The sequence below is a fragment of the Lacerta agilis genome, chromosome 7, assembly GCF_009819535.1.
Source record: "Lacerta agilis isolate rLacAgi1 chromosome 7, rLacAgi1.pri, whole genome shotgun sequence".
NCBI lineage: Eukaryota > Metazoa > Chordata > Lepidosauria > Squamata > Lacertidae > Lacerta > Lacerta agilis.
The window spans coordinates 12,952,092-12,964,467 of NC_046318.1; the positions used below are offsets into that span (position 1 = coordinate 12,952,092).

Sequence of the window (12,376 nt, forward strand, 5' to 3'; positions counted from 1 at the left end):
CGACACCATTTTTCTACTTTGTGATTGCATCTTTGTAAGTTCACACTGGACAGTAGATTCATCAAGAAAGCAATTTATTTAAAACCACAGCTGGGTCATTCCATATCAAGTGGTCAAACTTTTCTACCTCATGTCATCCAATTCTCTTAATTCATAAACGTATAGTAATGCTTTGCTCTCTCTCTCTCGCCTTCCCTCTTCCAATACTTGCAGCCTCTTTGCTGCAAACCTTCTTCATTCATACTAGCTGTGCTTCATGCTCCTTCCAGGCTGTGGGATCATGAATCCTACGGGCAGGTTCTCAAACAAATGAAGGGCAGGGCCAATGTGTCTTAGCCAGTTCACTACAACAAAGGAGTGTGTATCTTAGAACGCGCCCCAAATATTCTGGAGTACATTCCAGGACATTCTGTCTGCTGAACTGCTCTTAGTGCTGGCAGGTAAGTCAACTCTGGGAATAATATTCATCTGCCATCTCAATTGTTGCCGTGTTGCTAATGAAGAATCATAGAGTAGGACTTGCTGACTTACTGGAGCATTAGTTGGGATGAAAACCATGGAGGTAAGGGGGAGGGCCCCCAGGGCCCAGCCTCTTGGTCACCTCATGACAATGGGGGGGCCTACATAAAGGACTTTGGGTCAGCAAGCTGGAGGGAGAGCATTGCCTGCATAACGGGGGCCTGTGGAGACAAACGGCGACAAAAATGGAATCCTAGACTTACATTCTCTGTTGTCATTTGGTGCTTGTTTGAGTGTGCCATATTTCTCCTTGATTCTGGCACTCAGATTTTGAAGTGGTATCTACTAGGCTGAGTTTTATTAATGGTATTTGAACATAAAAGCAGGGCTGATACTGTATAGAAACACTGATACATTTCAAGGCAATTAGATGGCGCCAGGAGTTTTTAGAGCATAACCACTTTCAGGTGAATAAATGTTCCAAAGCTAGGAACGAGAAAAGATGCAGGGGAAATGCTACCATTCTTGAACACTTGTATGTGTCACATATTGTGCTTTTCATCAGGGGTGGGGTTGGTGGAGGCATGGCTTTGACATAAGAATTCTAAAAGCATTTTTTATTTTAAACAAGATTTGTGTTCCCTTCCCAAACTCTACCATGTGTGTTAACCCAATTTTAAAAGTTCTCGTGAGATCATGATAAAAGATCATAACGTGTGTGTTTTTCTTTGTAAAGAGCATAGAAGAGATTCATTCACATATATAAACGTATCACAGCCAATGATCTTTTTTAAACAAAAACAAAAAAAAAAAAACAAAAAAACTGTAGCATGTCCATTGCCAGGAACGAGTAGTGGAATGAGAAGATGGTGACCACTGTTACTTTATCCTAGGAATGTCAGCTCTGCTGGAGAAGAAGCCCGCAGAAGAATGAGAGAGTGTGATGGACTTACTGATGCATTGCTGTACGTGATTCAGTCTGCTCTAGGGAGCAGTGAAATTGATAGCAAGGTTTGCCATCTTTGTTTTTATAGAAACAGTATTCTAAAAACAAACAAGCACATTAACAGAGGCACATCATACATCCTTCAGGTTGTGAAAATTAAAATTTCAGGATCCTTTGCCTTTTGAGGAAAGCCTGTACTTACTGTATGTGTATATGTGAGATATATGTCTGTCATTCTCTCAAATTCACATCATAGTTTGGTGTAGTGGCAACAAGGACTTTGCAGTTAAGCCCAGAGGCTCAGACTTTGGACCTTGCAAAGCCAAGAGGGTCTTCATGCACAGTGTGGGTATACAGAAGAACCTCTGGAAAACGGAGGTGAACCACCCTGAGATCTTTGAGGAAGGGCAGTATATAAATCTAACAAATAAATAAGCAGCATAAGAAGATATACTTGATGTGCTGGACCTTGAATTGTCTCGATGAAGGTAAGCTACCTTGTCTGCCTGCCACAGTCTCTGCAGGAGCTAATATATCGGAATGGGGGGGGGGAGTTGTGTGCTTTTGTGGAGATTTTGTTTGATGATTTTTACAACTTAAATGTAGAGTTTCATTAATGAATGACTACTAAGCTTAAATTATAGAGATTGCCATTCCTTTTGCTGATGCGTGTTAAAACTGTGGATGGACGTTAACTCAATGTTGCCTTTATTGGTTTTCATTGTTTATATTTTCTTAACCTTGGGTATGATACTGTTTTTGATACAGCCAATATTTATGGTTGTTCCCAGAATTTTTAAAAAATCGCTATGTGGGTTGGAAAGCGGAGGAGTAGCTTAGCTGAAACAAAATGCTGCATATTCCTTTTTTTGTAAAATGGCAAGTGTTTCTGTAGGGCTTTATTTAAATTCTTCATACAAAGCCTATTAGTTACTCCCACGGGAACACCAGAAGCTTCCGAGTTTGGTCCATCTAGCATGGCATTGTCGACACTGACTGGCAGCAGCTGTCCAGGGTTTCAGACAGGAGGAATTCCCAGCCCTCCTTGGAGTTTCTGGGTTTTGAACCAAGGAACTTTCGTAAGCAAAACAGATGCTGCACCAATGAGCTGCAGCCCTTGCTGAACATTAGTCTAAATTGGAATAATTTGGTGAAAATGTTAACAGCTTTGTTTTGTCAACATTATAACTTCATGCCCCTGCTAGGTTATAATCTGCCTTGACTCCATATTTAAGTATGGCACACTCAACGTCCCTACACTTACATGACCCAATACATGAGCTTTATATCTCACCCGGACCCAAATTTCGAGGGATAACTCGTTTCAATATAAACATCACATGTAGATGTGACGATGAATGTGAGCAGAGGGTAGGGAGACATGATGCATTTATCGCTGGCAGGCCTGAAGACATGACCCCAGATCGGCAGGTGTAAAAGCATTAGTTAGCACTTGAAATAACTTCTGTATTAAGCAGTACAGTGGAACCTCGGTTTTCGAGCATCTCAGAAGTCGAATGTTTCGGCTTTCAAACGCCGAAAACCTGAAGTAACTGCTTCGGTTTTTGAATGCTTTTTGGAAGCCGAACATGCCATGCAGCTTCCATATTGAGTTTCCCTATTGTATTGAGACTTCTGTGTTGAGTTTTCGGTTTTCGAACATTTCGGAAGTTGAATGGTCTTTTGGACCGGATTACGTTCGAAATCCGAGGTTCCACTTTATCTGTTAGTTAAATCATGTTTGCATGACAAGAAGGAAGAGCTGGTTTTACAGATATGAAGCTTATCTTAGTTTATTTGTATGAAGAACTTAAATATATGTGTGACACTATTCTTTGCCACAGCAAAGCTGCCAATATTAAATTTCAGCACCCTGGCTGAAGAGTGACGACAGCAAAGCACTGGTTGTGGCTAGCATCCTTTTCCAGAATATTTGCACTTCACATGTGTGTGAAGGACTGCTTTTCACCTTTTGAACTTTTCTGATTGCTAGAAAAAGCAAAACTGGCGCTTGTGTTTGAGTACACTTGGCAGCAAAAAAAAAAAAAAAAAGCATACCCTGAGCTGAAGCATCTTTGTTCTGCAAAATTTTATATGCATGGCCCAGTAATTGATGTGTGTGCAGATTACGGTATGTCATATAATACCCTAAAATCAATTAGTGAGTAGTAAAACAACTCTAATCTGCCAGGTTATCATTGTAGTCAGCAACGCAATTCATGCAAAGCCATTTCTGCCTGCCCCCCCCCCCAACAAAACTCCTGCTTCCTGCTGTCTCCATGAGCTGCATAAAAGCTAAATCGGTAGCTGCATATCAAAGCTTCTTGAATCACCTTGGCAAACAGAAGATGAGGCATTGAAATGCTTGAGAACTGGATCTTCTGAACTCGTTCGGATCAATGAAATCCACGCTATTTCCTTACCAGGCACCCAGGAGTAGGAAAGAATTCTAAACCTTAGCAGGGTCTTCTGTTCTTAAGAAGATTCCTTTTTTTGGGTACTGTTCTAAATGAAAAAGAGTGTTCTATTCTATAAAACTGTAAATGAGGTAAACGAGAGTCCCGGTTCCAGCTGCACACAGGAGAGAACAGAATGCCTGGCACATTAATTCATAGCATTTAGAAGAAGAAGGGAGTCTTCAGAACCTTTTTGGATCAATGGAATCCATAGTTTTCTGTACACTGCTTTGCAGTTAAGCGGCATATAAATTGTTTAAAGAAGATAAAATAAGTAAGTACCATATTGGCCCGAATATAAACCGCACCCAAATATAAGATGAACCTTTAATATTGTAAAGGGGGGGGGGAGAGAGAATACCCGAATATAAGCCGCTCCCTTAAAATTCTGCAGGCGCTCACACCCATTCTGTTTTACCATATGTCTGTTTCAGCAGCAATATCGTAAAAGCCAAAACAAAATTTAAAAAATTCCTTCCAGTAGCACCTTAGAGACCAACTAAGTTTGTTATTGGTATGAGCTTTCGTGTGCATGCACACTTCTTCAGATACACAGTAAAAGCCAGTTTTTGTAACGTCGCTCAGAAAATGGTGCTGCAGCTGACATACTGAAACGCGGTACTACTGTTGCGAACTAACATTCCTGTGAAGCAGGATGTGCATTGATAGTGCCATCTACTTCCTTCTCTAAAGCTAATATTCTCGCAGACATCTAAGAACCATTGTACACACACTGGACACATTTCGACCTTTCTCAAACAGTTTCATGACCTATGAAGCCCTGTATGAGTCCTACAGCCGCACATGCTTCCCCCAGTCCTCCCTCCCTTCCATCAAGCACCAGCTTCAGCACACAGGTCTAGCTCATTAACCAACAGAGCCAGTGTGGTGTGGTGGTTAAGAGCGGTAGACTTGTAATCTGGGGAACCGGGTTCGTGTCTCCACTCCTCCACATGCAGCTGCTGGGTGACCTTGGGCTAGTCACACTTCTCTGAAGTCTCTCAGCCCCACTCACCTCACAGAGTGTTTGTTGTGGGGGAGGAAGGGAAAGGAGAATGTTAGCCGCTTTGAGACTCCTTAGGGTAGTGAAAAGCGGGATATCAAATCCAAACTCTTCTTCTTCTCTTCAACACTAAACCAGAATTTCCTGGTTGCAGCCAAGATCTCCACACATAAAACCGAGTGCAGCAGGAAGTGGGGTGACGGAGGAGGATGAGGATGCATCTACTGTGCTCTCCCATGGCGTCATAAACCAGGATGATCTAGGTATCATCCACATAGAGGTGGTATGGAAAGCCAATTAGAGAGGACCAAAAGAAGAGAGTTAGATGAGAGAAAGTCAAGGCAAGTGGAAGCAAGAAGCCATCAAGAGCTCTACTTATTAATTTTTTTCATAATTGGTAATGCGCTGGCATGTTTGAATGTAGTAAGGAAAGAACCAGAGGAACGAGATAGATTGATAATGTGCTGGAGAGGAGGGGAAATGACAACTAGACAATCAGAAGGAATAGGATACAGGACAGAAGGGGGGAAAGGCTATCATGGGTTTCATGATAGATGGTCAGAATGATCCCCTACTCAAGGAGCCATGGGTCTCACGAAGAATTATTTTATTTCTTACGGTGAAGGAAGCAAGGGTTGAGACCACATGAGCAGCAGGCCCGTTCACCGTCACAACTCTCCACCCACTAGCTACAATTCTAATGGCAAAATGTTAAGAAGCCTGAACCATTTCGAACTCAAACAGAATTCGTTTTCAAATGAAAAGCAACTCTATTTAAAAGGAAAAAACAACCCCAACACTCTGGTATCCTAAATTTCAGCATTATTTCCATGCAAAAGAGCAAAAGCTGAGATTCTTCATTGCGCTATATGATATTTTCATCACTCTGAGATGGACCAAATGACATATGTAATAATTTCACTATTTAAAAAAGAGGAAAAGTCTGGTAGCTTAGACAGTTCAAATAAGCAGCTTAAAGAATGGATGACTCTCTAAAATACACTTTATTTCCTGGGTCCCCCCCCATAATCAATCCATGTGGGGTTCATGCAAGATATACACATAAGACTATAACATAAATAACTTTTCCCTCTGTGCTGTAAATGGGAAGAATCCAGTTTACATCCATCCATCCGATTTATCACATTTTAACTTTAATTCTACCCCCTTTCACAATGGATTTTCTCTGAAATTTGTTTGACACTGCTAACTATTGACTAAAACTCCATTCTCTCAATGAAAAAAAAAGGCTTTGCAACTTCTTAACATGCTTAATTAAGGTTGTTTTCAGTTTGGAAGCACCCATGTACAAACATGAAAACAAAAGCAGGCTAGCATCTGACCTCTGAGGTGCAGCTGCCCCAACACCATTGTAGACATTGGAATTGGCCATTTTAAGAACCTGCCTTTCAGGTTTTTCATAGTTCTACAAATGGTAGTTCTCTACAAATGGTAGTTTTCTAGTCTGGGGAGTATCCAGTGGGGGGACAATTTTATACCCAAAAGAATGTTCAAGACTGAAAACCTTTCTGTTGAATGTAAGAATCCTAAAATAATTTTCCATTTATTTTTATCTTCCTTTTTAGACCGTTGAAAACTGTGTGTGCATTTTAAGGAACCTCTCATACAGACTCGCTGCAGAAACATCTCAGGGACAGCAAATGGGGACCGATGAACTAGATGGCTTGCTTTGTGGCGATGCCAATGGAAAAGATGCAGAAAGTTCGGGATGCTGGGGCAAGAAGAAGAAGAAAAAGAAATCTCAAGATCAGGTACTGAAAATGACTTACAGTAGCAAATATTTGGTGACCGTGCTAATGCACTCAGCCCAGAACCAAACTGTGCACTGAACAAAGACAAGAATAACTGGGGAAATCGTTCTGATCCAGTGTCATTGTTTAACATTGGTGCTACTATAATTTCTGTCCATTTAGGACAGAGGGGGCAACCTCAGGGGGCTGATCTAGCCTTGCAGTTTTGGTGGCAGCAGCAAATAGAATAACAGTAGATACAGGGCTGGAATAGGCAGAGCCCAGTGACCTGATGGAGATGCAGAGATGGTGGGTCAGCCAAAGACAGGAGTTGTGTGCCTGTGTGTGTGTGTGTGTGTGTGTGTGTCAGCCTGTGTGTGTGTGTGTGTGTGTGTGTCGGTTTTGGCAACAACAACAACTGCTGATATACGCCCTAAAGCCAATAAAAGAGCCAGCCAGCTGTGATTTAGGGAATATTTCATTTAGCATTACATTTCTTGAAACGGCATTAAGACTAAGCACCCCAGATGAAAAGATCTTTAAGATTTCAGGAATAATTAAATTAACCCCTGGATATTTTCTAGCACATAGCTCCTATGCAGTGAGCAGTCTGCTTTCAAATGCCAAATAAGGGAGAAAAACTTTTAAAGATAGATCTCAGACTTATGCTTGTTTCCTCATGAAGGCAAAAATCCACACGGATTTTTAATAGTGTATAATCCACATGGTTTAATTAAATTTATTCTGAACAAAACTTCTCCAAATAGCCTCAAAATAAGAGCATATTGTATTGTATTGTATTGTATTGTATTGTATTGTATTGTATTGTATTGTATTGTAGTACAGTTCTTCTATTTGCCACAGTCTAATGTAAGTTTCTAGATCTATTTTCTAACTGAATGAATAGTTGCTTCCATAATTGATGTTGAATTTATTTCTCTGTATGGCAGATTGACTGTTTCTAATACTGTTATCCTGATTGAAATTAGGAAGACCATCCATACGCAATTACTTCTCTCAAGAAGAAAAATAGGTTGAGGCTAGAGCTCCTGATCTTGCCGGGAGTTGCCAACTCGCTTTCAGCTTACCTCAACTTCTGATTTGCCTCTTGCAATAAATCTGAAGTTTAGAAAACTAAATATATATATATATATTATGCAATTGAAAATCAGAATCCACAAACCTATGGGACCAAAATCTATGAAGAGGTAAACAGAAATCCCCAAGAGAGCTGAACTTGATGCCTACATAGCTATACTTGTGTATGCAGATATTACATACATAGATACATATAAATACAACTTGATCCAGTTATCAAACACTATAGAAGTCTAAAAACCAGAACAATAAGCAAGTGTTTACAGCTGACTGAAAAGCAACCAAACAAAATTCTACATGCAGTAAACAAACACCTATAATTCCACCCTCAGCTGGAATTCAGTTATTTTCAGCTAAACTGATTGTGTTGCTAGAACCCTGGTGACACAGAAGCAGACATGGTTTAAATTCTTTTCAGTGGGACATGTTTCCTGCTCTATTTCCTTTTTAGGCTAAAAATGTTAAGACTTTTATTTTGTCGCTTTATTCAGTTTACATTTACTAGCGCAACCGAGTACTTTCCATGTTTTCAGTTTATTCACTGTGGCTTACAGAAATTGTGCTTTCCTGACACAAAGATGCTCTGGCACGCTAACTCTTCAGATGTCTTTTTTTTAAACTTGTGAAGGTTCTTTAAGGATACTTAATAAAAAAAAGAAAACGAAAAGGGCTTAGGGGCCCAAGCATGTTGCACAGCATGCACTAAAACAAATGGTTCAGAAAACTTTGCTTGACCCATAATTTGTGAGTCACTGACACATTTGCCTATAATAGCTCCTAAAGAAACATTACAGCATGCTGTGCTGATTCCTTTAGGGAAATGATTCAGGGCTACTTTGCATGTGCGACTTTGTATGTACTCTCTTGAATCTGTATGAGGTATTAAAAAACCCACATAGATAGTCCCTCAGCTAAGTTTAGACATTATCTGTTTTCCATAAAGACACGTAACTAGTGTGTTTTAATGAAGCCAACTGACACCTTATTAGCCATCATGTTTGGTACAGTTTCACATTTTGCAAATATGGTGCCCCACAGAAGTCTCCTGAATCTAAACAATCCCAGTTTGAATGGGGAAGCCTTTCTGTTCCCTCAGTGAAGCCCTTATTGAATCCAAACAATATCAGTTTGATTTGGGAAGCCCCTCAGTGATTCCTCAGGAAACCTAGATTGGAGTTATCACCTCCTCACTCTTAACAGTTTGATTTTCTCTTGGAAGCTTCCTTATGACATCTTCATTTGTATCTTTAAGGTTTAATTCCCAAGTAGAAAGAGTTCAGTCTGTTTTCCTTAGGAAGTTACTGGAGTTACCTCCTTGTGTGGGAAAGGCAGCTATTTATCTAATGGTAACTACCGGTATATTTACATTTCTTAGCATCTCATGGTAGTTCTCTCTCCATGTTGTTCTCAGACTCTTTAGTTAGCCATTGGTTGAGAGAGATGGAGAAGATTTTAGTCTAGATTTTTCTCTTGAGGTTTTGGACAATTATGGATTAAAGAAAGCCCAACTTACTGTGGTCCAAAGGTTAGTAAATTTGAATTTCCGCTGTCTAAGAATTAAAGCCAATAAATCTTGTTCTCCATTACTATTTAATATCCCTATAAACTGTGGAATCACCACAGTTGTGGTATCTATAGACATTAACCATTTCAAAGTATAAGAGAACATTTTCTCCTGCTCACTTTAATATGCTGCCTTCAGCATTGTTAAATGACTGATTTAATAAGACCCTGGTTAATAAACGGATGTGTCTGGAGCAGGAGCAATAAAATCTATTCAACATGTCCTTCTGCACTACAACTTCTATAGTAAGTTTAGAGGGATGTTAATTCTCCCTCTACTAATGGATTTTCCTGGAAGAAAATCACTGAGGGGATATGTCACTGAGGGGATTGCCAGGTGTGTTTTTTCTTAATATCATGCAGATCAGAAGAAATTTTTTTTTGCTGGCTTCTAGAGAGGAAAAGAACACACAACTATTTGTACTTGTTTTAACTGCTGCACTGCTGCAGTATTTTAACTGTTGTAAAGGTAAAGGTAAAGGGACCCCTGACCATTAGGTCCAGTCGTGTCCGACTCTGGGGTTGCGGCGCTCATCTCGCGTTACTGGCTGAGGGAGCCGGCGTACAGCTTCCAGGTCATGTGGCCAGCATGACAAAGCTGCATCTGGCGAACCAGATCAGCGCACGGAAACGTCGTTTACCTTCCCGCCGGAGCGGTACCTATTTATCTACTTGTACTTTTGACGTGCTTTCGAACTGCTAGGTGGGCAGGAGCTGGGACTGAGCAACGGGAGCTCACCCTGTCGCGGGGATTCGAATTGCCGACATTCTGATCAGCAAGCCCTAGGCTCTGTGGTTTAACCCACAGCGCCACCCACGTCCCTTAACTGTTGTAAAAGCCTTAATTCTGTGCTGAATTTTATTAGTCTGTGACAGTAATATACTACTAATACTACTGTTTGGTTATACAGTATTATTTTAATTCTCAGTATTTTATGCATCTTTGACGTAGTTTGACTCAGAAGTCCCATTGTGTTCAGTGTGGCTTACTCTCAGGTACAGATTGATAATATATATTTTTTCTGAAGACAGAATCATTCTGACATTTTCCTATTGGATACTGTAATTCCTCTGTGTTATACTTCTGATTATACTCTGAGGCAACTTTTTTCTAGTTCTAATCATTCTCTGTCAGAGCAGGGTAAAATCCTCTGCAGAGCTCTTCTTGTCCATCAGTCTGAAGGGTTTAATATCCTTTTCTTAGAATAAGGTGTGCATGGAACTGTGCATGTAATTTTAAATTTATGTTCACTGGACTGTTATACAGCATGAAGATAAATTACACTATCTTCAGACTTTAGATTAGTATAGTGATGGAAACCCCCAAATCTCTTAGATTGATGTTTAATATTTCTGATAATGTGACTTGGGTTTTTCTCAGGGTTTCTTAACCATGGTAATATTTCTCAACTTCAGATTCACTCCTGCACTAAAACCTCCATGTATGATTATAATCCAGCAGGCGAAGTAGGATCAGAAATGACTGTGTGCAGAAACTGTGACTATGGCTCCTATAATCTCCTTGATTCCTGTTGGCTGTGGCAGCTGTATTACTGGTTTAATCAGAATACGATATCAAATATCACAGAACTGCTGGTTAAAAATGTTACAGAGCGACATAGATTTCATTCTAAACCATTTTTGTAATGCAGCGTCTTAACTCTGTAGCCAATGAAAGACAATTCTCTGGATTTGATCCAGAGAAACACGAGTGCCACTCTGCATGCCATTAACTGCCATCTGTTCAGCAAGAGCAGTCCCTTGCACATGCCCGGGGGTCATTGGGGTAGAAGCAATTATTTTGTAATGGCAATTTGTTTTCAGAATGTTTATAACAATAATGGTTAAATGGTTGGCATTCCAAGAAGGCCACAAAAGAGTCCATCACAGTTTGTTTGTGAAATAAATCAAGGATTTCTCTTTTGCCTCTCACAATATGCACAATACAAAGAATGCGTCAAAGGCCTACTTTTCACAAACCACAGACGTAAACATTTCTGGACGTAAATAGTTCCTTTGATAGCTTGTCATACAAAAACAAGCTATCAGATTCCATTCTACTTATAGTCTGGTGGGTACAGTCCATGCTATAGCTTTACTACTAGGCTGAAAAAAATTACACCATTCCAGGCATTGTTAGGATGTCACTTCAACTCATCCCAATAATCATAGTTGACACTGAGAAGTCACCAAGGGTTATGTTTTCAGGGGACTTTGTAAGGATGAAGATCCCTCGGGATCTCGTTGATGTCATAGTCTTGATCTATGATGCAAGAATCATAACCCAAAATCCTGCGGATAAACTCGACAGTATTAAATGGAAAATTGTAAAATGAAGGAAGTTGTGCCAGAGTAAATTGTGCATTTTAACAACGTGCAGTGCAACTATTATTTCTTAAATATTTGCCTTTGCCTATTCTATACAGAGGGGACGCGGGTGGCGCTGTGGTCTAAACCACAGAACCTAGGGCTTGCCGATCAGAAGGTCGGTGGTTTGAATCCCTGCAACGGGGTGAGCTCCCATTGTTCGGTACCAACTCTTGCCCACCTAGCAGTTCGAAAGCACATCAAAGTGCAAGTAGATAAATAGGTACTGCTCCAGCAGGAAGGTAAACAGCGTTTCCGTGCGCTGCTCTGGTTCGCCAGAAGAGGCTTAGTCATGTTGGCCACATGACCTGGAAGCTGTCTGCTGGATCCCTCAGCCTATAGAGCGAGATGAGTGCCGTAACCCCAGAGTCGTCCGCGACTGGACCTAATGGTCAGGGGTCCCTTTACCTTTGGTTCTGAAGAAGTGCATGCACACGAAAGCTCATACCAAGAACAAACTTAGTTGGTCTCTAAGGTGCTACTGGAAAGAATTTTTTATTTAGTTTTTGGTTCTGTTGGTTTTCTCCAGGTTTATGGTTATCATTACTCTTAAATATAGACATAAGATGAATCAGATCCAAAAGTATTTTCATTCCGGGTGACCCCCTGAAATCACTGTGACCTTCTGTTTTATCTTCTGTCATCAATCATGAGCTACAACAGCAACATTTCACAGCTGATAGACAGGTAAATCATGCTTGAGCATGATAGAGAGAGAGAGACACTGTAAACC

The 12,376-nt window shown here is 40.5% G+C and overlaps 1 protein-coding gene across 1 annotated transcript in view; it reads left to right on the plus strand.

Moving 5' to 3' along the window:
* The window catches only part of CTNND2 (catenin delta 2), a 481,608-nt gene that overhangs the window by 404,599 nt on the left and 64,633 nt on the right, over positions 1-12,376 (plus strand). The window contains 2 exon segments of the mRNA XM_033154385.1: positions 1,353-1,470; positions 6,451-6,636. Of these exon segments, the coding sequence (XP_033010276.1) occupies positions 1,353-1,470; positions 6,451-6,636 (304 nt within the window).